The sequence below is a fragment of the Myiozetetes cayanensis genome, unplaced genomic scaffold, assembly GCF_022539395.1.
Source record: "Myiozetetes cayanensis isolate MyiCay16 unplaced genomic scaffold, myiCay2020 scf22, whole genome shotgun sequence".
In the NCBI taxonomy this organism is placed as follows: Eukaryota; Metazoa; Chordata; class Aves; order Passeriformes; family Tyrannidae; genus Myiozetetes; species Myiozetetes cayanensis.
Window position 1 is genome coordinate 12,129,177 of NW_026087434.1, and position 27,161 is coordinate 12,156,337.

At 42.7% G+C, this 27,161-nt stretch overlaps 1 protein-coding gene across 1 annotated transcript; it reads right to left on the reverse strand.

The window, feature by feature from the left end:
* Positions 1-8,126: 8,126 nt before the first annotated feature.
* DHRS7C (dehydrogenase/reductase 7C) lies at positions 8,127-27,054 on the reverse strand. The gene is made up of 7 exons (XM_050319563.1): positions 26,974-27,054; positions 17,659-17,814; positions 13,326-13,438; positions 12,252-12,462; positions 12,064-12,156; positions 9,608-9,763; positions 8,127-9,104 (listed from the first exon to the last, which is right to left on the reverse strand). The coding sequence occupies exons 2-7, from the start codon at positions 17,810-17,812 to the stop codon at positions 8,896-8,898; spliced, it is 936 nt and encodes a 311-aa protein (XP_050175520.1). The 5' UTR covers positions 17,813-17,814; positions 26,974-27,054; the 3' UTR covers positions 8,127-8,895.
* Positions 27,055-27,161: the final 107 nt, after the last annotated feature.

Below are 27,161 nucleotides of genomic sequence, written 5' to 3' on the forward strand. Positions count from 1 at the left end.
TATTAGAGAGATAAGAGAAGAAAATTGTTAGATAACAGCAGTCTCTGAAGGTGAGATCGCAGAGCAACACATGAGCCTATCTCTTCAGAAGGGACATGGTGGGAAGCCCATAAAGGGGTGGCAGGCACTTGTGCCCAGCCTCCATCCACTATGTACTTGGCCCTGACTGTCCCTTGGGAGTGCAGTGACCTCAGGACTGGAAGTGTGGGGGCAGGATGCCAGGAGGGGCCACAGACACTCCTTGGATTGTTGCTTTCTGCTGGTGCTTGCAATCTGTGCAAGTCCTTCAGTTCTTCTAGGAGCAAGTTCAAGGCTCCTCAGATTCAGGTTGCAGGTGGGAAAAACTGGCTCCCCATCAGGGAGTTTCATGCATTCATGCCACTAGTACTAGAGAGAGAGCTATTTTCTGAGTTGCAAAGCTAGGGCCCAGAGTATCGCTCTGGCAAGGACAGGAACTTTGCTGAAGGCAGGCTCGGCATTGGAGGTGACACCTCAGTGGATCTTGTCCCCACCATCCACTGGAACAACAGGCACTGCAGAGGTCCTAGCACAGACTCAACTCCTGAGAAAGAATGCAAACCTCTGGGTCTAGGGTTGCCAGGAGTGTCTGGGGCTACTTGGAAACTCCTGAGGCCAGGAATGCTGGCAAGAGGGGCATGACTGTTTCTCTAATGGCAAAATACTTTCCATCTCTGGCAGCAGGCAAGAGGCTGTGAGCTCTGCCTGGGGAGCACTTGGAGCCAGCTGAGCCTGACATATGCAGCAGAACCAAGGAGCATGGCAAGTGCCAGCAGTGGGAAACTGTCTTTCAGGGCTTGGTACCTTGACTTGATATCCAGGGATGTTTGCTGTTTGTTCGGGGCTTAGGTCTGAGGTATTGCAGGTGGACTGCTGAAGCCAGTCCAGCCCTTAGACTGCTATTCCATGCTGATTATCCATGTGAACAACAACGGTAATGTCCAGGAGACACTGACCAAGGGAAGAGTACCTCTGTGATTCTGAGGGTGAAGGTGTAGGACATTAGGGCCAAGGTGGTGTTCTCATTGATTCTGAGAGAACAAGGCTTGGAAGTAGGGCATGGAACATGTGGGTCAACCCTTGATTTTGCACAGCAGTCTTGGTGACGGGGCTTTGACTTTGACAGCTGTAGGTCTCTCTCAGAGGATGAGGAACAGCTGGGGAGAAAGAGGGTCCACTTGGCAAAGCTGGCCAAAATGTTGAGAAATACTTTAAGAATGCTTTAGGAATAACAGAGAATTGAGATTTTGTCGTGAAATAGAAGACTACAGTGGTGGAAAGCAAAAGGTGCAAGGTGACACAAAAAAATGAGATCTCAGGTATGATAAAATAAGGCAAAGAAAGCCCTACCCCCTAAGCATATGTACACAAATACAAACAGCCTGGGAAACAAGTGAGAACTAATCTCCACTGAGCCAATGAGCTGCAGTATCCTTAGAACAAGAGATGTGGTTGCACAGTTGGGCTGCTGCAGATCAGTTCAGTGGAGATGGACTTGAGGATTTTATTGAACTGCGATCACAACAAGCTGTAAATACAACTGACAGAAAGAAAGCCAACAGCATCTTGGGCTGTATTAACAGCAATACACCTAATAGATTCAGAGAAGTGATTTGTTAAATGACATACAGAATCCAGTTTTGGGCTCCACAAAACAGGAAAAACAAGAACAAAGTGCACCAAGTTCAGCAGATGATCACAAAGGTGATGGAGAGCTCTGGAGCATACGTGCTATGAGAAGAGGCAAAGGCTTTTTTTTTGCCTGCAGAGACTTCAGAGAGACCTGAAGCTGTACAATGTCAGGCAGGCTTCCAGTTTCTACAAGAAAGTTGTTTATTACATGGAGCCAGGCTTTTCACACTGGTGCACTGTAGGAGAATGAGAGACACTGGGCATGGATTCAGCTGAGACTTGAACTGGATACAAGGACAAGCTTTCCATTGTGGGGACTTGTCAGGCAGTGAAACAGGCTGCCCAGAAGAGGCTGTGCAGCCTTCCTACTTGGAGGTTTTCAAGACCAGACTAAGTAAAGCTCTGAGCAATCTGGTCTTACCTCATAGATGACGGGGGTGAACAAAAGCTTCCTGAAGTACTATTCTACTTGTGTTATCCCACAATCCTGCCCCTGCTGCCTCCCAAAACTCAAATCCCCAGGGGCATCGTAGTGGGTTGACCCTGGCCAGATGCCAAGCACCCACTAAAGTCGCTCTCTCCCTCTGCAACTGGACAGAGAGAGACAAAAAACAGCCAAGGATTCCTGAGTAGAGATAAGAGCTGGGAGAGGTCACTTACAGATTAACCTTCACGGGGAAAACAGACTCAGTGTGGGGATAGAGCCTAAATTTATTACTAACAGGATAAGAGCCAAGAGTGAGAAATAAAACAGTCTTAAAAACACTTTCCCCCCACCCCTCCTTCTTTCCATGTTCTCCCTCCTCCCCCCAGCGGTGCAGGGGGATGGGGAAGGGAGGTTGCAGTCAGTTGTTTTCCATGGGGTCGGATCTCTGCACCCCGATGGTCCTTCATGGGTTGTGGGGGGACAAACCTGCTTCACCATGGTCTGCACCAGGGGTTACAGGGGGGTCACAGCTCTGAGTCCTTCCCTTGTTCCTATGGGGTCCCTCCCACGAGAGACAGTCCTGGATGGACCTCCCAGTGTGAGTCCATCCCTCGGGCAGCAGCTCTTCCCACCCTGCTGTCCCGTGGGTCCCTCCTCCATGGGGTCAGTCCTTCAGGGATGAGCTGACCCGGCGTGGGTCCCCCACAGGGGCCACGAGTCCTGCTGGGAAAAACCTGCTCCATCCTGGGCTTCCCTCTGCACGGGCTGCAGGTCCCTGCCAGGACCTGCTCCATCCTGGGCCTGCCCCGGGGTCACAGCCTCCTTCCTGCATCCCCCTGCTCCAGCGTGGGAGCCTCCAGGGGCTGTAGGGACCTCAGCTCTGAGTCTTTCCCCTGCTCCCAGGGGAGCTCCTCCCCCTCCTTCTGCACTGACCTTGGTGTCTGCCTTGTTATCCCATGTTCTCACATGTTCTCTTCCCAGGCTGGACTTTCTTTTGCCCAACACTCCTCTGTTCTTAAATATGTTATCACAGGGGTGTTACATTTACTTCTAATTGGCCCGGCCTTGGCCAGTGGCAGGGGGTCCATCCTGGAGCAGCTGGCATTGGCTCCATGGGGCAGGGGAAGCTTCTGGCAGTTTCCAACAGAAGCCACCCCTATAGTCCCCCCTGCTACCAAAACCCAGCCAAAGAAACCCATGAGAGGGATATATTGGGACATTCACACATAGGCCTGAAGGTTCTCATCCTTTCTGATGGGGAATAACTGCCTCAGCTACACCGGTGTGAGAGGCAGCTGTCATGTCTTAGAAGGGGCCATAAACCACCAAGGACACCCAAGGTACCCCCAGACTCATTTCTGAGGCTTTCCACCAGAGGACTGCAGGCACTGCACAGTGTTACATCAGACAGTGCAAAACTCCCTCCAGGGGAGTACCTGTCCATTCTTACCTGAACCTAAACATTAACCCATTGAACCTCTGGTTTCATGGGCCCCCAGCCCTGATGGATCAAGACTGTGACCATCACCTTCACCAACAGGCATTGAAATTTGTCCACAGGTGGTGATATCTTTCCTCTCTACTATATAATCTTATCCTTTCTTTCTATTTCTTAAGTGGTATTTTTATACTTTTATATTACTATATTTCTATAGATAACAAAAATGTCTACATAACTCCTTTCCATTGCAATTTAATTGTTTCAAAATAAACCTACCATATATATATATATATATATATATACACACACTGGTCATTCAGTGTTTCACTCTAATCCACCCAAAGGGATCTATTAGCAAGAACCTCAGTTACCCCACCTCATGGGGTGGGTCATAACTTTAAAAAACAACCAACCAACCAACCAAATATGAATAGGAGCTGCAGTAGACTGCAACCTGCAGCTGATTCCTGAACACATAGAGCTTTGTCAGACTCACGAAACAATGTCAGTCAGGTATTTATACCCAAAGTCATCTCATCATAACTTTCATGTGTTGGTTGATTTTATGATTTATGCCTAACTTGACTGCAGTTTCATTATTTTCAGTGGTTTCAGCATTTGGTATTTATCCAAGTTTTCCCATCCAGTGGGAAAACTGACAGAATCACACTCTCTGGCTGAGCAAGTATCAAAACTATTTTGGCTGGAAACCCACTACAAGGCTCACCTATACCTATAGACTCACAATCAAAGAATAATTTAAATTGTAAGTTTGTCATGAGAAGTATGTCATGAGGTTTGTGTCTGGTCCAACCTTCCCTCTGAAAGCAAGACCAATAATGTCGTTCAGAGACTTAGTTGAATTTTGAATATATTGAAGAAATGAGATTTCCTGACCTTGTTGGCAACCTGTCCCAGTGCTTCACTGCTGCAACTGTAGAAAAAGCGTTCCTAACATGAAATCAGAATGCCATGTCCTCCAATTTGTGTCCATTACCTTTTTTTCTTCTACTGTGCATATTTGAGAAGTATCTGGCTCCATCTTCTCTATACCACCCCACCAGGTAGCAGCAGACAGTAATATTTCCCTTTTCATCTTTAGAAAAGTCTGTCTTTATCCATTACAGTGTTCTGAAACTGCTACCTTCCGTTCCTCTCTAGCAGTTGCTAGAGAGTTTGGTATTCACTTTGGTAGAAGCAGTCTCAATCCCTTGACCAGAACACAAGACCTTGATTCCTTTCTCTACTTTCACATATTTCTTTGTGATGGAGATGTTTCTAACATCTTCACTGATATAGGAATTATTCCTGATTCCATCTGACTTTCTGCTTCTTGCATTTGTAATACATCTCTTTTTACAATACATTTTTACTCACCTCATGTTGTTTCTGGGAGTCACTGAGGAACTTCCACCTCATCCAGGAACATACTCAGTTAGTGCCTATAAGTCCTTTAAAGGATCTAATTGAAGTAAGCACCTCATTTTTTTCTTACCCTGCAATTTACTAACACAGATAGCCAGCCTCTGTCATATGGTGTTTCTTCAGGATTTTTCTTACAGTTGGACTGCACTCTTATAAAGTGCTCATTGTGGACAAGGGCTTTAAAATAATTGTCCAATAGGACCGCATCCAGATCAACTCTTAAATCTCAGACTGTCTGTTTTTCTCACATACTAACCATTCAAGAAGACATATGTCTTCTGCTGAATGTCTGGTAAATGAAGTCACATGAGGAAATGCAAGACTTCTTGTCCCTATTTGTAATCCAGGGTTTTGTATTTTGGCCCTTATTTTAACTTTTGACTCCCAGTAATCCTGGAACCATACGATTTGAAGGCAGGTTAAAAACTGTGGCACTTTTATTCTGATTCTTTAGACCCAAACAGTCTTGGTGAATGTGGCATCTCAGTAAACTTCAGATACCTGTGGCACAGGTACATAGAGCTACACTTGTACTGGCACTTCTGGGATGCAATTCCTATTATCCTGAGCTGTAAGTCAGATAAATCAGGCTGTAGACACCTGTTTCTTTCCACCACTTAAGAAGGGAGTCTGGGAGGTCATCCTTCAGTGGGCTATATCTAGGACAGATGTCTAAAATTAAACAAGAATCTCCTCAGTTTTAAATTCTTCCTTACCTCAAGGGTCCTTATGTCTAGAAATGCCTCACAATGTCAATTTTCTTGAACAACAAAAGTAAGAGTTGATTTCAGCACAAACCCCCGTAAATTTAAAATAGTGTAACTGCAGATCACACTGAAAGAAAACGATGTGCCCTTTGGGCATGTGAGCTTAAAAAATTAATTAAAGGAGCTATAGCTGATTATCTTTCTCCTATGACCTACAACTAAATCTGTGGGCCTAGTTCTGTCTTCATTTATAAAAGTTAGTATTATTAAGGAATCTACATAGATTAAAATACAGTTGAGTAAGGCTCACAGAAAATACCTCTTACTGAACTTATAATATTTCTATTTGTTATCATAATATTTTTATATACAAGAGAGATCCACAGGTGAGACAGCAAAACCGAGACAGACAAACAGAATAGAAAACTTCAAATTAAATAATTTATTTATCCAGAGGGAAAAAAAATACTGCTTCTGACAAACCAGTGGAGAAACACTGTTCTCAAGATGAGAAAAAAACATCTAATAAGAGAAAAGTGTGACCTGTTTAAAAGGTCATCTAATCCTTCTTTTCCTCTAGGCAGGATAAACTAAAGCTACATTGGTTTTTTACAGATGTTTCATTAATCTCTTCTTTAAAGCTTCCAAAGACAGGCATTTGAAAATTTCTGTGGCAATTTATCCTTTGTACTTAACTATTCTTAGTAGAAAATTCTGTCCCTGTAAATCTCCTTCGCAGTAATTTTAGCACATTGTCCTCCTCCAGCAAAATGTTTAATTCTATCTTCTTGGCAGTACATTTTAGGAATTCGAAAACCATTAAGATATATCTTCCTTCTACTTTCTAGATTAAAACACATCTGTTCTGTAAAAATTTCGTGATGGGTCACCTTTGTCACTCTCACTGCTTTTTACTGTGGCTCCTTGAACTGTTCACATTTTTTAAGTAAGTGAAATTAAATGAAGAATTTCTGCTGATATCTAGAACATGCAAAATGGAGCAGAAGGATTATTCAGCTTATTTTAACATGTAATCCACTTGTTTCTACAACAAAGCAAGAAAATAATAGAAATCAAGGAAATCAGAGAATTGTTTGGGTTGCAAGGGACCTTAAAGACCATCTTGTTCCAACCTCTTCCATGGGCAGGGACACCCCAACCTAGCCTTGAACACTTCCAGGGTTGAGGCAGCCACTGTGTTGATTCATGTTTAGTTGTGATGTCCTATGATTCATGATCCTTTTCTAATTAAATTACCTAGTTATTCTATATTTGGGTTTTTTGGAATTGTGAAGGGCTTGGCTTTTGCCGAGGTACAGACACAGGTAAAACTGAGACCACAGCAAATGCCCATTTGTTTGAAGGAGTAGAGTTCTGGTGAGGAGCTAGAAAATTTTTAACAAAGTCATTGTTTGACTTCCCAGTTGGGGTATAGTCATTCACATAACAATAAAACCCCAGTGCTATAACAGAAAAGAGACGAAACTCGAACCGATACTGCAGGAACTGTCTCCTCCCCACTGGTCAACCACCTCGCTGAGTCTGGTTTCTCCAAGTCAGAGCAAATGAATAAGAGATACAGTAAAAAAAGTTAATATCCCCACAAAATGATAGCCATATATTTCCTTGCCCTCAGAATTCCTTTCATGTTTGGAGACTCTGCTGATGAATGAGGTATAAAAGTGATCTGCTGTTGAAAGTTACACGAGCAATGGGACTTGTAGCAGCAAGAGCACTTTGGTTCCATGGTTCCAGAGTAGCTATTTCCTTTGTAGGTATTCTGCAAACAAGGCACTTTGACAGGACAAAATGTAAGTGGTCATGACCTCTTTGAGTACTGACGGCACAAGAAAGGAAGGCAGAAGGTTTGGGACACAGAATTTAAGCCCTTAGATGTAAAAACTGAAGATCAGGACACCCTCACATTAGCGTTATTTATATTCTGGTTCAGCCCCCAGGATGAGACAAGAGGCAGAGCAAGGCCTCAGCATGAACTGGGAAAATGTGATGGGAAGAGGAGCCTGGAATGAGTAGGAGTAAGAGAATTTTGGAAATATATGGAATTTAGGCAATCGACATGAACAATGGCCATGTTTATGTTGGACATGATGATTAATTACAATATATGGCAGAGTCAACAAGGAAACTCAATGATCAGGAGCAGCCAGAAAAGTCAGAAAAATGTCTCGAAAGAGGGAATTTGCATAAGACATGCAAAAGAAGAAAAGAAGTGAAAAACCCAGGAAGTATCTGTATGCTTTGAATCCAAATTGTTTATTTATTTTGAATGCTGCATGCAGCTCTGGGCTGCTCATCTTAAAAAAACTAAAACAGAAACAAAAACGAAAACCAAATGGTAAGCCAAAAATTATAAAGAAGGATAACCTAGACTTCTCTCAAAGAGAGAGTGAATAGTTTACAGGATTCTCCAATTTGGAAAACAGACAACTGCATGGAGTGTATGATGGGCATGAATGATTGGGCTTGAATGACTTGAGTACCATTATTTTGTGTCTCTCACACTAAAAGAAGTAGGAGATATCAGAGAATATTACCTGACGTCAGGCTTAAAATAAATGTAAGGCAGTCTTTTTTTATATATGACTAGTTCCTTTCCTCAGGGAAATAAGGACTTGAAAGATTTGTGTGAAATATAGATAGTTTTTTAAAAAATGCAGAGACAGAGTCTGTTTCAAACTGTGAAGCAGAATGCCAGAACCTGGAAGGCTGCTCTATTTTTTTAAGCATGTACTCCAGGATCCTGTTGTGGATATTGAACCAGATAAGCCTTTATTGGGTTTGCCATTTGCATATCCTGTTAGAATTTCCAAAAAGCTTATCTGAGGAACACTCTGAGCCAGGCTCTAACTTCGTTTTCCATTGGTTTTTACTCCTCTCTCTCCCACATATCCCTGCTTCCCCATCTCTTTGTTCCTGTAAGTTCCCATCATTTCTAGCACTAACAGATTATTCTGGTGAGTTATTGCATGTCCCCAAACTTTGACTTAGATTGGGAATCACTGTATTATGCAGTGACAGAGTTCCTAGTAGGGCTTTTCCCATACTGTTCTAATGTAAAAAATGACATTTCATATTCCCTAAATCCAGAAGAGTAGAAGCTCCATGGGTGAATGTGTGTCAGTGGTAGTAGCTTTATTCTACCCACAGCAAGCAGCAGAAATCACTGACATTTGAAACAGAAACTTTTTTTTCAAGTCAAACCCAGTGAAAATAACTGAACAAAATCAATTTTCCTCCTCTGTCTTTAGCTTTTCCCTAATACCTGAGGCAACAATGGCAAAAAACAGCTCAGGGAAGAAGGTTCGAATGTACACTGCTGCTCTGGGGATAGGGTTGGCCATAAGAACCTCCTGCTTCTTCCTGCTCACTGTGCGCAAGACTTCCTCTGCTACCTCCACTGGGTGTACACCATATGCCACCTTCCTGAAAAAGACTGTAAATCTTTTTTAGAGAGGAGTGACAGCTACAGACAGGCAGACAAACAGACAGACAGGTACTCTGAGGGAATGGTGGTGAAGACACACAACTAGTGCATCAGTCAAATCAGTTGAATTCCTACATACTTTTAAGCCCTTATCCATTCCATTCTCTTTATCAGTACATCCCTAAGATTTTTTTACAATTTTGATGTAAAATCTTGACAGTCCCTAAGAGAAGGAACAACCTGAGTGCAGTGGAACCTTTGGACCTTTCATGCTCTCCTCCATCTCCATTCTTGATGCCCTAGTGTATTTATTTTCTCACATAATGTTGTTTCTTTCCATGTTCCTTCTCTTTTCACCAGGCTCATCTTACCTCTCTAATATCTCTTTTCTTTTGCTACCCATACCATTCATCCTTTCTGTCATTTCCATTATTTTTCCTGTGCTCCTGTCTTCACCCTGAAAAAGCTTCCATTGTGCTACATGGGCCCCATCTTCATCCATCAAAACTTACATTTCCAAATAGATGCCTCCCAGTTGCCAGGTGCTGGCTGGCGATGGTATGAACAGATGAAGGTTGGATTCACAGTGCTGACAGAAATATCAAATTCTTCCATTTCAGCTCTAAGACAATCAAAAAAACCTACAGCAGCATGCTTGGAGGCAGCATCTAAAAGAAAAAAGCCCATATATGCATGTTTAGAAATATGATTGCATGGACGTAGATGTATGATAGTGCTCCATAAGACACCAAGGTTTGGGAAAATGAGCATGGAATGATTAGCCAAAAGGCAAAAGAACAATGGATTATTTCACCCAGTGAAATTATAATAGGACATATTCAAAACAAGCAATAAGAAATTATTTGTATAGGACAATAGTGTATGAGGTATACAGGCAGTCTCCTGGACATGTCCAGCATTTCCCAGTCGGAAATAGTCCTGGGTTTGGGAACATCCTGTGTTAGAAAATAATACTTATAGCATCTTTCAAGTTCAAAAATGTGTTTCTGCAGTTTTTAACACATTCATAAAACGCAGTTAAATACATGTGCATTGCTGGAATGCAGGAGTACTAACTGTTTTGTACACTAACTGGGACTTTGCCCTGCAGATGCAATCCAAGCTACTTTTAAAATTAAAGTGAAAGTAACTGAATGTCAAGACTTTTTTAATCTGCTTTTAGTGTCTTTTTATTGAGGATGGTATTAAAGCAAGATGACAGTATGTGAACCTTGACCAACAAATGGAACTGTGTGTTCAGTGCAGCAGAGCTGCAAAGCACTCATTCACCTTTTATTTGACTCAATTTACAATGAAAATCCACCTATGCCTGATATAATCTAAGCAATGGCAGAGGGGCTCTGGGAATGGAGAGATGCTTCTCCATTAATTTATTTTGACATTCTTTCTTCTGGTAGCTTCATTTCATGCAACATAATATTAGTAGGAGCATTGTAAAAACTCTCTCTGTTGGCTCTTCTGCTTCTCATGGTTTTATATACAAATAGTGTATCTCGACACAGTTATCTGTATCCTAGACGGAAACCATTCCAGATGTCACATCAATGTGTTGTTTCTTTTTTGAGTCTTTTTTGTAGTCCTTATACTTCTTCTGAGATGGGACACCAAAACTGCACACAATGTTCAAGATATGGGCATTGCACAGATTTATGCATAAATGTACAAAGACATAAAGATGGGTTTCACTTTATTTTGTCTACTGCTTTCCTTACAGTTTCTATCACTGTAATTTGCTTTCATGGAACAAAAGGTCACAATCGTGAGGTCTTGCAGACCTTTTAATTCAGAGTTCATCATTCACTCTGACCTCTTGTCAAGTTAAAAATGTCTATTTACATCCATCCCAAGTTTAAAATGTCTATTTATATCTATCCTATATTTTCTGCCAGGAGTCCCCTGGTGGTCTAGTGGTAAAGGCGCCGCGCTATCACCGCGGAGACCCGGGTTCGATTCCCGGTCAGGGCCACTCCCGGGCAGGTGGGGCTCGTTAGCCCTTAAAGGCAACCCACCTACGTCCTAAGGACCTCGCTGCCACCGTCCAAGCTCGCTTGGCCCCGGCAGATGAACCTTAGGATTAAAGGGTGGGCTCAGTTCCGCGCACACTGTGTCTCACCTAAAAAATCCAATGCGCAGGCTGGAAGGTGTAAAGACCTTCCCCGGATCTTCGCTCGCGAAGACTGGCCATTATTATTTATTATATTTTCTGCCACTGTCCAAGCTCGCTTGGCCCTGGCAGATGAACCTTAGGATTAAAGGGTGGGCTCAGTTCCGCGCACACTGTGTCTCACCTAAAAAATCCAATGCGCAGGCTGGAAGGTGTAAAGACCTTCCCCGGATCTTCGCTCGCGAAGACTGGCCATTATTATTATTATATATTTTCTGTCCACTAACTTTGTATTTTATTCATGCAAAGACCTTTCATCATAATTCAGGACAGCCTATTTTCCTTAGAGCTCTGGATGAAAGACCACTTTGAAAAATTTCTAGAAAGTCAAACAGAATACAATTACTGCATCTCCTTTTAAACTCCCACGCATAAATACATTAAAAGCATGAGGCTTCCTTTGCAGAGCAGTAGCTTGTATCTACTCATATTTTATATTTATACACTACACTTCATGATGGCTTCTACCAATATGACCAAATATAGATGTAGATATATATTCTATCTATGCAATATATATTTATATATATATTATATATAAAAAATTTTCTGTCACATTTGATATCCTCTTATCCTCAAGTACTTTAGGCAGTAGCTACATTTCAAAGGTACTATTTTAACTATTTGTTGCCGAGTTTCACTTCTTCAAAAAAATTTCAGCCAAATATTGTATTAGTAGGCTACTGAATTAGGGTGTAAATTAGCACTTTTAATAACCTATTATCAGTGTCATGGACTACTCACAACCTATGCATTACAATGTTTTTGCTATGCATAACTTACAGGCTGCACGAAATGGGATTCCTATTTTCCCTTGAATGCTATTAATGAGAACAATTTGACCAGTTCTTCTTGAGATCATGTTGGGAAGAATGGCTGCAAAAGAGAAATACAAGAAAAACTGCATAAGTAAAAGAGTTTAATGTATTTAGTGAAACGAGTGACAGCTGAACTGTAGATATTACAACTACCTTTGGTTAATGTTATAGGTCCAAAATAGTTGGCATCCATTATCTTTTTATCAAGTTCCAGTGAAATGCTCTGCACTGCTCCTTTCACCTTCATACTTGCATTGTTGATTAGTATATCCACACAGCCATAGCAATTCAGGATTTCCTTGGCTACATCTCGAATGCAGTTTATGTCTGAGATATCCAGAAGTATGAGCTTTGGCGCATATGTCTAATAAAGAAAAGACTCATAGCAATGATAATTGTTATCTAAAAAATTTATTTCTATTTACTTGTCTTGTAAATTAATTTATCTTGACATTTGAATAAAGTGTTTTTATTATTCTCACATAAACTTAGGGGTTTTTTTAACCCCCTCTAGCAAGGAGGTAGTTCAGTAATGAGAGTTGGCATTGCTCAGCCTGGAGAAAGCTCTGGGGAGCCCTTCAAGCCCCTTCCAGTGCCTAATGGAGCTCCAAGAGAGATCTGGAGAGGGACTTTGGACAAGGGCCTGCAGTGACAGGACAGGAGAAAATGGCTTCCCACTGCCAGAGGGCAGGATTAGGTGGGATACTGGGAAGAAATTCCTCCCTATGAGAGTGTTGAGGCTCTGGCACAGGTTGCCCAGAGAAGCTGTGGCTGTCCCATTCCTGGAAGTGTTCTAGCTGTGATTTCTTCCAAAGAGGGGGAGAAACTAAAAATTATTTTGATCTTTAGACCTGTCTCCCGGTCCTTGAGCACATGATTTACAGGAAAAATTAATGACATTTCCTGTACAAATGAAGCACTTGGATCCCTTTCACTCAAATTATCAGGTTAATTTCTCTGCTGAAGATTTCTCTCTGGGTGGTTTATTCAGAATGCAGGAGTACTCAGATGATTTACAGGAACTGCTTTGGATTAGCTCAAGGATTTTGACATTGTGCTCTGAAGACCTTCAGAGGCGTTTCTTTCTCTGGACTCTGTTTGTTGTATTACCTGGGTGACCAAAGTCACCATTAACAGTGAATCATGCTTCTTGTACCTTGTTTTATTGGGTCTAAAAGCACATTGTGTACCTGAACAAGGTGTTTACCTCAGGCTATGAATACATACCATGCTTGGGTCTGTCACACTAATTAAGGCATCATACAAGGCTTCTAACTTTTCCCATGTCCTGCCACACAACACAAGCCTTGCTCCTCCTGAGTGAAACACACGAGAACATTCTAGGAGAGAAATACATTCAAAAGAAATAATTACAATAATGACAATTTGATTTTGTTTACTTTGCTTGAAATGGGATGCTGTTTTTGCTAAAGATGTTGAATCCATGCTTTAAAATTAACTAATTTTGAGAGAACATATATGTATAAAAAAAGAAGAAAGCACTGAAATGTAATAGTACATATGTGAGTAATAAATTCTAATTCAATGTAGTGTTATAATGAACAATTAATGGTACAGTACAATGCTACTGTTTAGTAATGGGATTTAATAACAAAGTAATCAAGAAAAGAACAATATGTCAGTTAATGAATAATGCATTTGAGTTAGAAAAATTTTTCTGAATATATTTCACAGACACTTTTGCTATAAATAAAACTGCATACAAAAACACCCAAGGTTGTTACAATACAAAGTGCATCTTTTGCAAACCTTCATGTGTGATGCACTATAAAGAAGACAACAAACCTCAATAAACAGTAACACTCTGTGTTACCCTCACAAAACTCTTGGCAACATGGAGCTCATCTACAACTTTGATAAAGAGTAATACAGATAAACTCACCACCCATTGGTGCACAGGCGGAACACCCCTTTCTCATACAGACCCTTCCCTCCAGATGTAACTTACCCCAAGAGCTTTATCTCCTGAGTACTAAACCTTCCCAGTAATCAGCAGAGGCATCAGGGATCAGCTTTCTCAAGCTACATTCCCCACATCCTTCCTGAATAGGGAAATGGAAAGTTTCTCGGAACGCTGTGGCTGGCACTGCATTTTCTTCATTCAGACACATTCTGAGCTAGGGATTTACCCCAATTTAAGCTAGGTCTCTGGGGAAGATTCTTCTCCCTTTTTCATACAAGTGAACTACGACTGTGCTTTTGTGAAAGTGGGGACTCTCATAACAAATGGAACTGGCAGTCAGTGTTACCCATCATCCTCTCTCAGCACAAGACTGCAGCCAACTCATTAGTGCAGGTCTTCATGGGGTTGTATGACCAGTTCAAGCCAAATTATGAGATACAAGGCTGGAGCACTTTAACAACTTCTTCTCTTGGTAGTGTTGAGGAAGAATATATTCCTCACCATCCTGTTAGTTTGACCAAAACCAGGCATTTAAAAATGTGGAGCATAGATACCTCATGGGAATCTTTGAGGAATTCATTGTTAGTTGTATCCCTCGGGCAGTTGTAGGCTGCTACAGTGACACAACTGCAATGAAACAGTCCAGGAATCCATCAAGGCTGTCCTCCTCACCAAGAAAAGCACACATTTGCCTGCCTTTTATTTCTCAGAATACATAACATCCCACAAATAGGCCTGGGGATACAGCCGATGATGTGTCCAAGGTGCCCCAAAGCAGAGGTCTGCTTTGCATGCAGCCAGAGAGTTAGCTGACAATGGATTATGTGTACTTTTATGATTGAAAATCAAGAGTTATTTTTCCTGATTAGGTCTTCCAAAAAGCTCTCAGCCTTGGAGCTCTCATGTTTGGTCTCTAAATCAAGTCTATAAGATAGCTACGTATGCAGCATTGAATGAAAATTAATATGGTCTTACGACGCCTTTCAGCCTATTTGTTTTGTCTCAGCTCATATGGCCTTTGCTGACAACAGAACAACCCCAGTGCTATGGTTTGCTGTCCTCCAAGAAGAATTTTCTTCATATTTCAGTATTCACAGGAAGTCCAGTTATGCTTATCTACCAATTAAGATTTCTTAAATGCTCATGTTAGCTCTTAATATCTGTATGGAAGCATTTATGGATCAATCTTGTATTTTTGCAAACCCGTGCAGCTGGAGGCTTTTATTTAAGCAATCTTTTTCATTATTTACAACAGTAATTTTACAAATGTCTTTAATTTTCTTTCTTTTCTAGTGCAGAAAAAGTTTTGATTTAAAGCCCAAAAGATTATTTGTCAGTACAACTATACTATTATTTTCCCTATAAACAGTAGTTGGGTCAATATTGTGAAAAAAATGCAAAAAAGAGCACTGTGTGAACAGCAATAAAGGTGAAAAAGGGAAACTAATGATGTCCTCCTCTAGAAGCTTCCTGGACTTTTCTGAGTTATAGCACTCAGAAGAAACAGGAATTAAGTTTCAATAATAGCCATAAACCATTGAAAACATCTTTGATCATCATAGTTTGGTTTTGTTTTTTAACTTTGATGAATGTTGTCTTTAGTTCAGAAATTCTGGCATGTAGGAAAAAGAATGTGGATGTTTCTTAAGAGCTCACATACAGAGCTACTGGCCACACAGCCAGTATTTTAAAGCCCTGGACAAATGGCCATCCATATGCATGAGTGGACTGCACAGTAAATTTTGCATTATTTATTCAAACCTGTAAAAAAAAAAAAAAAGGCAAGACAGCTGGAGAAATGTTCAAAAAAGGTTCTTTATTCTTGGAAGGTTCCAAGATTTGTCTTGAAGCCACACCCAAACAGATCTAGCACCGGTGGTATTTCTGCTCCAAGTGAGATTTTTATCTAGAAACCCAGACATCCTATAATTCTACGACACACCCAATCTCAACAGAAGTTCTTTGAATCATGCCTCCCCAGTAAAAATATTGAAATATAAATGCCCTGGTTCCTGCCAGAGTGGTGGTAACTTTTGCAGTAGCTAGGAGATGTACGGCAGGACCCTGGGGTTGTTCGCTCCCACCCCAGCCCTGCACAGGGCAGGCGCATCTTTCCGGTTTGTTGACTGAGCAGTCAGGTGGTGTCGGTTCCACATGGTAAGTCATTGGTGTGAATCATTTGCCTACCTTGTACCCTCTGTCATTGGTATTGTTGATGTTCATTTTCATCTCTCATTGGTGTTTCCAGTAAATTGTTCTTATTGCAACCCATGATCTCTGCCTTTTGTGTCTCTAATTCTCCTCTTCATCCCTCCACAGGGGGATGGAGGGAGTGAGCAAGCAGCACGTGGCGTTTCAGTGAACACCAAATTGGGAAATACCATTCTTAAACCACAACAATAATCAACCTGAGAAAATGCACATTAATATTATCTTCAACTGAACCTGAAATGTATCAGGTAAAGGGAACGACCAGATAGGATGAGGAGGCCAGAATTATTTCATACCTTGTCCTACCAGCCTCCATTGCAGATCTCTGCTCTGTTCTGCTAAGGACTAATTCTGCAGGAGCATTCCTTTTCCCCATCTGTTCTCTGCTTGGGAGTGCAAAGGTTTTAACAGACAGCAAGTCTTCATTAAAAACACCAAAATATAATCTCGAGCTATGTTTGCCTTATCAGGCACTTGAATCTACTGCCCCTCAAGTGGAGCCTAGAGCAGGACTGCACATAAGCAATATATGACTTGGTACCTTTAATCAACAACATCATGTAGGCAGGAAACAGGAGCCAAAAAGTATATCACAGACTCATATGGGTTGGAAAGGATCTTAAAGACCAACCAGCCAGCTTCTCTGGGCAACCTGTGCCACTCTCACAGGGAGGAATTTCTTCCCAATATCCCATCTAATCCTGCTCTCTGTCAGTGGAAAGCCATTCCACCCTGTCCTGTCACTCCAGGCTCTTGTCTAAAGTCCCTCTCCAGATCTCTTGGAGTCTCATCAGACACTGGAAGGGGTTCCAAGGTCTTGCCAGAGCCACCCAGGCATTGAGCCATTTAAATAGAAAAACTATCTCATTCCCTTTCCTTCTGTCCTCTGAATTCACAATTACACATAACCAGGCTGCCCAGTTGGAAGTACTGGACGATGTCAAGGGAAGAGGAGTAACATGGGTGATAGAGGGGGCAGAGATACAAACAGCAACAGAGGGGTGAGCACTGCTGTTTACAGGGAGCAAGAAATTTTGAAGTCTTTAAGGGCTGAAAAGAAACATGTGAAGAGTAAGATGACACCTGTTTATATGATTTGCCACTACTCTCCTGTGACAGCCTATGTAATAAGATCTCATAGCAACAACATGCTAAAAATAGCACTCAGTGTGCTTATAAAACCTCTCATTCTATTGAATTAAATAAATACAAAGCTCTGTAGTTCCTAGAAGTTTATCAACAGTTCCTGAGGCTGAGCCTAAAAATATAAATTTAAAAATCATAGTGTTTTTTCATAAATATATTTCCTAATTTCTCCTTCATCCAGTCAGTTATGAATATATACAAGATAATGTGTGCACGTTATATCACCCAGGGTGGTTTTCTGGCTACTTCTGTTCTCTGAAAAGAAATGAGACAACTCACCCTTGCCTAGTCCAGAAATGGCATCCGTAATCACCACCACCTTGTTCTGCACCGCTGACTTGGACAAAAGCCACCTGACTGACTGGTAAATATAAATAATTCCACTGATCCCTAAGAGAAGCAATGGTAGAGCAAATACAGCAAGAATACCCATCTCTGTGGGAAACAAAAGACCATATGAGAGTACAGTAATCATAATACACATTCATTATTTTTCAAATATTCTTATCTAAAACCCCAATGTCTTCATATATAGAAAATACAGTGATCAGAATACCAAAGGCTTGAAGCAGTAGGTTGTTTTCCAATCAGTTCATAGTATTATTATTTAATAGACAGGGTAATATTGTGGGTTTTTTCTGGTTTTGCCATCTTTGTATGTACATATATGTGTACATTCTATTATGCCTTAAGGCAAAACATAGGCTAAAATATAACACTGAACTTTTAGTTACAAACTTTTAATTATGTTGCTATTATTAGAAGACAGAGAAAAAGCTTTTAATCCAAATTTCAGATAAAACTCACAATAGAAGTATTTGCTGTTCTAAAAGATATAGAAAATATAATCACTTACTATGGCTATGAAGACTCCAGATACAGATAAAGCATTCTACTGTATTTTTGTAAACCTTTGTATTACAGGTTTAATTAAGATCCTCTAGCAATTTCATAGAGCATTGATTTGTTGAGGTTGCTTTCCCTGAATGAGAATGGCTATATACAGCCCTGTGAGAGAGGCAGAGCCAGAGTAAATATAGCATCCAGCGTGATCCACATGCCTGACCTATCTGGCCCAGCAGCTTAGGCAGTGATATTAAACTCTTATTACAGTATCAATTCAACTGAATAAAGAACAACCTCTCCTTCTGCCTTGCTTTTTGTTGTTCATAATAATGTTTTAATTTCTTGTGATTGGCCTTCAATTAACTTTAGACATCAAACCATTTGTGTAAAATCCATAACAACAGGTCTTTAAAACCAAGGAAAAGGTACCATAAAGAAGTTGCCACTTGCAATAACCATAGTTCAGCAATATGAATAATGTATGAATGTGTCAGGAAAAGGCCTCTGAGCAAGCTGACTTGGGAGTCAGTGCATCATACAGAGCTGCTGCAGGCAGATGAATGTTGGAAAAAAGACGAGGCTGGCATCCTGTGCTGCCAGGGGCTACAGGCTGCTTTCCATTCTTGGTATCTGCTAGACAGATCTGCCTCTTTCCCAGCAGTTTCAGGACCATACCAACTCTAGGTAGGTGATTTAACTTTTGCATTTCTGCAGAGAGACATTATCTGTTCATCAAATCACAGAATGTTTTGTATTGGAAGGGAATTTAAAGCGCTTCTTGCTCCGCTCCCCTGCCATGGGCAAGGATACCTTCCACTAGACCAGGTTGCTCCAAATTCCATTCAAGCCCTATACATGTTCAAGGTTCCAAGCCTTGAACACTTCTAGGGATGGAGCAGCCACAACCTCTCTGGGCAACCTGTGCCAGTGCCTCATCACCCTCTGAGTAAAGAACTTGCTCCTCACACCTACTCTAAATCTTTCCTCTTTTAGTTTAAAACTGAAGCCCCTTGTCCTATCATTATCTGCACATGTAAAAAGTTGTTCTCCCTCTGTTTTATAAGCCCCCTTCACATACCAGAAGGCCGCAATGGGGAGTTCCCAGAGACCTCTCTTCTGGAGGCTGAACACTCACAGCTCTCTCAGCCTATTTTCAGAGCAGAGGTGTTCCAGTCCTCAGAACAACGCTGTGGCCTCCTCTGGACTCCTTCAACAGTGCCACATCCTTCTTGTGCTGATGATCTCAGGCCTGGACTCCAGGGACGGTTACAGAAGGGCAGAGTAGCTGTGATTGTTAACCTGACAATCACACTTACGGGCTGACCTTTGAAATTCTAGGGAGAAGGCGGTTTTACCATAAATCGTCCCTGTTTTGTTTTTTCAAAAAATTATTTCACTGTCTTAAAACTGCAGTTCTGACAAACAGATTCACACTTCTGTTTGTGCTGTGTACCTGGGCATCTAAACTCTAATTTTCATCTCCAGTGAGAGAATTCAATTCTATAAATGATGAGCCATTGATGTTGGAGTGTTCTAACAAAAAACAAAGACTTCGTGGTTAGGTTTGCAGGTACCAGGACAGTGCTTGTTTTTGATGACTAGGAATGGGCACAAGGTTATTTAAGAGAGTGTAGGAGGGGACTTTGAGACATAATTTGTAAACCTAACTTGCTCTAGAAGCTAATGATTTCAGGAAGCAAGATGTGTGTTCTTGTCTGTGAAAGCTGATGTTGCCTGCCAAAGAACTCATGATTTAATGTTTAAGATCTCCAAACCACAGAATTGTATAGTGTGCCAACACTTGAAACATTGCATGCATTTCTTTCTAGAACAACTCCATCATGAATGACAGATATTAATAAAAACCTGTTTTCCAATAAAAAATGGTCATGGTGTCCTGTAATGTACATCATTTTCTACAAGAAAATGTAAAAACATTAACTCAAATGAGCTGAGAAGTTGTGCCAAGCCACCTGCAGCAACAGCAAGGTCATCTAATTTTCCATCATTCTTAAAGCTCCAGCTATCTTCTCTTACTTTTAAAGCATCAGTTTTTAATAAACAAATGTGCAGTTCCCTATCAACAACTGAGCTAGTTTGTTCCTTTAAGGGAACACGATGTGTTGTTTGATTAGTTCATTCAGAGTCTGGAAATATTTTTTTCTGGGAAGGTAAAACATTGGGGGGAAAAAAAAAAAAAGCACGCACTAAAGATATTTATGAGTTCCAATACAGTGACTGCAATAACCAAAACACCCAAATCTTCCCAAGCACAGAAATCTTACTCTGTTGAAGTACTAGAGAAATGTATTATGCACTGCCATCTTCAGAGCATGGTTGGGAACACCAGAGCAACAGGAATAACTAAAAACTCTTCTAGAGGGCAGTTCCCATTTAAAGGCTAAGTTACCTACAAGGAAACTTGAACAAAAGTGAGGCTTTCTCTCTCCCTCATCTGATTCTGAAAGTTTCTATATCCTGAGCTCCAGAAACTGTCCCAGATGATGCCAGAGATTAACAGTGTCCAAATCTGAAGATCTAGAGCTTGTTTCCCTGAAGTGCTCAACCCAGGTCACTGCCTGAAAGCATCAGCATGCACTTACAAACATCTGCATTACTGACATTTCACATTGTTCAGAAGTGCTGGACAAAGCATTCAGTGGATATTCTTCAATGTTTTGTTTGTGCTTTTGTTATTTTTTTGGAGGAAGAGTTTAACTCACTATAGAGAAAGCAATGATTAGGGACACTGGCAGCTAGCATTCATCCAGGAATAAGAAACTAAGATTTCTGTCCCAGAAAGATGATTCCATCTTTACAGTTACCATTTTTGGGGTTTGTGAACTCCCTAAACATGGCCATATTCTTGTCCACAGCAAGGTTTAATCAGTGCAACATCTACAATTTCTTTCTTTGAGTAGAAATGGAAAGACATATGGATTTTCATATACTTTGAGAGGGTATATGTCTCTAACACTTAAAGTCAGAGACATTTTTAACACTAGCCAGGCCAAGTATTTTAATTATGTGCTTATTCTGTTCTGGATAAGGGAACATGTAGGCTGTAGTGAGTCCTGTATTCCCCATTCATCTCATCTAAGCGACATTGTAGGTGAATTTTACCTTTTTTGTCCCCCCTCAACCCTTGTTTCATTATTCTTTCATTCTTATTGCATTGATTCTCTTTGTATTTTCTTTGAATAGCTTTGAGATCACTGAACATACTGACAGGACAGCTTCTACTTTAAGATACTTTTGGTATTTGCTAGAATTCCTGCCTTTATACCTATATCAAAATCATTTTTGAACGATGCTCTCCTCAGAGACCTGTTGTTGACTTGCAAGATTAGCCCATCTTATAATACTACCATGCATATTTTCAAGCATTGAAAACCACAGAAATTCTTGCTTGAAAAAGAAGTCAGCATGTTTGGTCCTGGGAGCAGCAGGAACATAATTTCCATTCTCGACGCAAAAAAACTAATATTAAAATTTTTTTTATTAAAAACCTGCTTTTTGAAAAGTACTGTGATTACAGTGCAAGAGCCAGACACTTTAAAATCAGAAATACAGTGTCAACAGCAGAACACCTAGTTCAAGTCAAACATGCTGCCTGCGCAAGTCAGTCCATGCACTGCCATTCCTCAGTCCATGCAATTATTTATTTGATGTTCTCTTCTCACACGTGTGCCACAGTATGTAGGCATGGTTCCTCCTACATACTCCAAAAGATAAAAATCTTGACCAAAAGCTACAAGGAAACTTGGTATTCTTCTCAGTAATAGAGACACACAAGCACATAGTCAACCAGCCCTCTATTCTCCACAGGGAGACTCTATTGGGTTGACCAACAGGTTTCCCTCCAGCTTCCTGGTGGGCTTCGATGTGCTGTCAGCTTCATTAAAATCCACAGGCATCTGCACCCCTACTGCTGGAAGATCTTATCTTTTCTTTGTACCTGATTTCATTCACTGTTTTTTTCTACTTCTGAATAGCTTTTTGTAGCCGTTTTATTGCTCTTTTTCTTCTCAAACTCCTTCCAAAGAAACAATTGACTCGGAATTGCTTTTTGGTCATTGGTCGCAGTTTGGCAACATCCATACTTAAATTATGTGGTTCCAATCTGGTCACCAGGTAATTCCAGCCTGATAAAGTGTTACTGACATGATTACTGAGTGCCCTACCAAGACTCTCCACCTCCAAATTACCCAGCAGTTATCCCATTTATAAAAATTGCATATCAGTTATCTTACATGCTCCTTGAAAAGAGTCATTGCACTTTGGCCTAAATTCTCTGCCTTGCTTACAGCTGAGCAGAAGTAGCTTCATACCATACCTGCAGACAGGCTGCACACTAGAACAAGAGAATGTTTTTCACACTCTGATGAGAGCAGACAGCATCCTTGTCCAGGAACTGGCTCAGACACTGTCATGGTTCCACTTTGGCCAGCTATAATATCTAGTGCCTTACAGTGCTCCTGAAGGATTTTTTGCTCACAGACTCCCTCCTACGGATTTAAGGAAAGAGATCAGTTCTCACTGTGCACAACTTATCATGGCCAGTCAGATTACATTTTTGGTCTACTATGATCAGCGGGAAACTTTAAAAATGTTTCATGGTTTTCAAATTCTGGTCTCCCTCATAACTTACAAATGCCTATGGAAAACCTGTAATTGGCAGTACAATGTTGTTCCATAGTATAGTCAAATCTCCATTCCTTCAAGGATTTCAGTGCTTGGTGCCTCTCCCTTTATTTTTCCCTCTCACTCCCAAATTCTATGTAAAAAAGATCACTTTAGCCTTCTCTTCCTTTCTCTTCCATGCCTTTTAAAACCTTTTCTATCTTGGCTAGAAGACCAGGAGACAGTCTTCCTACTGTGCTCCAGACTGGACATATGTCACCTTGTGTTTTCAACACTATACCTAGGGACTGTTTAATTCAGTTCCACACTATAGCAAATACATGAGCAAATACAATACAAAAAACCAGAATACGTGAGGCTTGCAAGACATGAGCTTAGAAGTCAGTGCTGGTCTGGTTTTTTAACCACCATATGGTTTATGGATGGCAAGAGGCAGACTGTTTACCTTCACAGATGGTCTCATGCTGCATAAAAGCACCTGTTTGTCTCAGCATATCCTCCCTGAAAAATCTTCTGAAAAGTAAGTTCAATTTTCAGAACAAGCCACCATTTTTAACTCTTGTTGCTGGAGACTTTTAAGAAAAACAGAAAGTACTGACATCAGTCAAAAGGTCTCTGATGGTGCTTTAGAGATTTCACTGCTCAAAAAACTTTTAAGAATTTTATCTATTTATTTCAAAATGACACGACTGTTATCCAATGAAATAATTAATCAGGTATGAACCACAGCTGAATACAGTTTGAATTGAGAGTAATCGATTAAATCAGAGGGAAGATAAGCATGGAGTTTGAAAAGAATACATTCAGTCAAAATGCTGTGGGATTTGGGGTCCCTGGGAGTCCAGGGCTGGATGCCAGATAGGTGTCCCTGGTTGCAGGTGCAACACCAACCTGTGCAGCAGCAGCTGTGGGGACATGCACATCAACACCTGCCTGCACCAGGTTGAGCCAGTGCACAACACTCAGCAGTGGATGCTGGGCCCTGAGGAGCAGCACATCACTGGCACCATGTCCTTCCAGCACAGACAGCCCCTCTAGATGGTCCTGGTCCACAACCATCCGGATGGTTGTGATTCTGGCCCTGGTCTTGCTTCCAAGTCCTGGTTCTGAACATTTTCACCACCTTGGTCCTGGTCCTGGTCCTAAACACAGTTCTGGTCTAGACCCTGCTGTCCCCAGCAGAGGTGTCCCTAGGAGAGGTGCATGTTCCCAAGTGGGGGGCATTGCCAGAGAGGGTGTCCCTGGGGTGGTGGGGGTGTCCCCCCTCTCTGTGGTGAGGGGTTGGGGCCGCAGTGGGGCCTGTAGTGACACCAGGGCTGCCCAGCTGGAGATCCAGCCACTGAGCCATAACTTCAGCATCTGGGAAGACAACCACCACATCTGGGACTATGGCCACCAGCTGTCACCCACCACTGTGGAGCAGCTGGGGGTGACCAGGGACAGTGCCCTGGACTATATCCAAGGCTGAGCCACCCCCGACACCTGCCATCGTCTTTGGGCACTAGGCACATGGATGAGGGTGGGAATGGGAACAAGGACTCAGTGGCTCTGGGCACAGGGATGGGGACAGAGTCAGGGATGTCTCTGTGGAGTGGCCACTCAAGGCTTGTCCCCACTGGCCATGAGAGGTGCCATCATCGGCCTATGGGACACCATTAAATCAGTACCCAGAGCTCACCATGTCCCCAGGGCAGGGTGGGAACATGCAGAGCCTGGACATCAGAGACAGGGCTACCCCTGACAGTGAGGCTTGGGAGACCTCTGGGGGTCTGAGCACAGAGCTGGAGGGCAAATACTCCATAGGCCCTCAGGGTTAAGCAAACAGAGCCCCTCCCCACCACCATGGGGGTTTGTGGCAGGGGTCCTACCCCAGTAAGGCCTAGAATCCAATCAGAGAATGCAAGCAATGCAAGCTGTTTATGATGAGTTACTGCTGATGCCACAGTAATGTTTTTTGGTGTTGAATTATGCTAAAACCAGCCTAGTTCACCAAACTCCTAACACACATCCTGCTTTTTGAAGCTGGATGTGGCAGATAAGCTGGTAGTTGGCCCGTAAATTTGTGATTTACAGTCAATCAGTTTCTACTACAGAAGTCCAGTCCCCTTGCACACAGTCATGTTTTCTAACATAACCCTTCTTGGGGTGTATGTGTAGAGATTCCTCCCTTGGGTGGAGACACCCTCCAAGGATATTCCTCAAAGTTGAGCGAAAGAGATCTCCCCATGAGGGTTGATATGGGTGAGTTACATCAAATCTCTAATTAACTTCTTTTTGCTAGCTTTAATATATTTGCTTTTATATTTAATTAATTTAATAATGCTTCAATATAGTGCACTATCTTATCTTATACCATACTACTAGTAGTTTTAGCATTTATATTGTGTTGTAAATAATTCTGGTTAAGATCTTTTGTCTGATCATTTGTAATAATAAATGATTCATTTTATATAAATATGCTCATTTTGCCAGTCATTAAAACCTGAGGACAAAAGTCGTTCAGTCACACCTCTATAATTCCTTAAACTACTGACGTAATCTGAGGCTAAGATTGGATTCAGATGCACCCAAACTTCTGAGTTTAGAAAGCAAGGGAGCCCTTTCTGCACCTCATGACTCAACAGCAGGGATTCTTCTAATAAATTTTGTCTAAGCCTTCTACTCCCACCTGTGATAGTGTCACTGGGGGGCAAAAGGCAAAGACCCCCCAGTGCTGGCAGAGGAGCCAGTGGCAGGTTGGGGGAGGGGCCAGGTGGGTCCCTCACTGCTGCAGTCACCAGGATGTGCACCGTGTTCATGTCCTCACTGTGGATGTCACCAGCAGTGGCACTAACACCTGTCAGCAGCACCACTGTCCTCAGGGTGTCACCAGTGCCATGGAGAGGTGGTCACAACCACCACCATCACCACAGCGTCCTGCTGAGGGTGCAGTTGTGGTCACTCTCCTCATGATCATCACCTTAGTCATGATTCTGGTCCCAATTCTGGACCAGGCACTGGGCCCCCACCTCACTCAAGAGGCCCCTGACACTCACTGGTCCACACACGAGTGGAGCTGAGCCTAAAAACAGGAGAGGGGGACGGCAGTTTGGCACCAAAGAGGTTGCCAGGGAGTAGCTCCAGGTACCCACCCGGGCCCCTCAGAGTCCCACTCTTTGTGTCCTCCCCTGTGCCACCAAAGCCCAGCTGGCCTCACCTTTCCCATCAGCAGTGACATCCACTTGGGAATGGCCACACCCCCTGTGCCTAATAGATATTAATAGATATGAGGGGCCTCTACACCCCCCTCAAAGCCCCGTACCCCCATAGATCACTGCAACTTCTGTGCCCTAGAGCCACCATAGACCCCCCCAGCCCCTATGGGTTCCTACAGCTCCTCCCAGCTCCCCGGTTTGGAGATGAGGATGCCACGAGGGACCATGCCCAAGGCCTTACAGCACACCCGTCCAATCCAGTCCAGGGCTGACACTGGTCAGCCTTCCTCATCACGGAAGGCCACCAGACTGGTCACACACCCCTTGCCCTCAGTGAAGCCGTGCTGGACTACCATGAGTCCCGTTGCATCTGCGCCTTGGTTTTCCTGATCGCATCCCTACATATCCAAACAATATCCCTATGCCTTCTCAGGCTACCTCCTGCCTGCCCTGCTCGATTCCTTACACTTGGGGATGAAGCTCTCGCACTCAAAAAAAGCAGCCTCAAAGAGCTGCCAGCCTGTGTCCTTAAGGACAGTTTCCCATAGGATCCTTTAGTTCTTTAAAGAGCTGCAAGTTCACTCTTCCACAGTTCAGGGATGGGGAGAACGCGGTCACGGTACCCCCCAAACCGACGTCACCGCTGCCCTCCGGGGGGCGGGCCCAGCCCAGGGAGGAGGGGCTGGCCCGCCCATCGCGGCCAATCGGCACGCTGGGCCCGCCCCGCCAGCGCGGGCAGCCAATGGGTGGGGGCGGTGCTATGGGCGGGGCGAGGGGCGGGCCCCGGCGGGAGGGTCTGTGAGGGGGTTTGTGTGCGGTACCGCCCCGGTGCCAGCCCAGCTCTTGCTCTTGGCTGTCCCCGGACGGGGTGCCCCGCGGGTGTCCCATTAAGCCTCCTGCCCACGCTCACCGTTCCCGCGGAGCAGGATCGGGACACCGGGGCCTGCAGCGCCTCCAGTGCTCGCTTACTGACGCCATGGCGAGCCGGGTTCTGCCGGCGCCATGGCGAGTGACGGCACTTCCGGGTTACCGCTGCGCTGGTCACGTGACGCAGGGATCACGTGATCATCCCATCATGTGACCTGCGGAGGTGGGAGA

Bases quoted from the DNA above. Each gene is read 5' to 3' on its own strand.
- DHRS7C (XM_050319563.1), bottom strand. From the start codon at position 17,812: ATGGGTATTCTTGCTGTATTTGCTCTACCATTGCTTCTCTTAGGGATC. The intron at 12,157-12,251 runs GTAGTTGTAATA...TCTCTTTTGCAG, and splicing joins ACCTATAACATTAACCAAAG to CCATTCTTCCCAACATGATC. The intron at 9,105-9,607 runs GTAAGTTTTGAT...AAAGATTTACAG, and splicing joins GGAGGCATCTATTTGGAAAT to TCTTTTTCAGGAAGGTGGCA.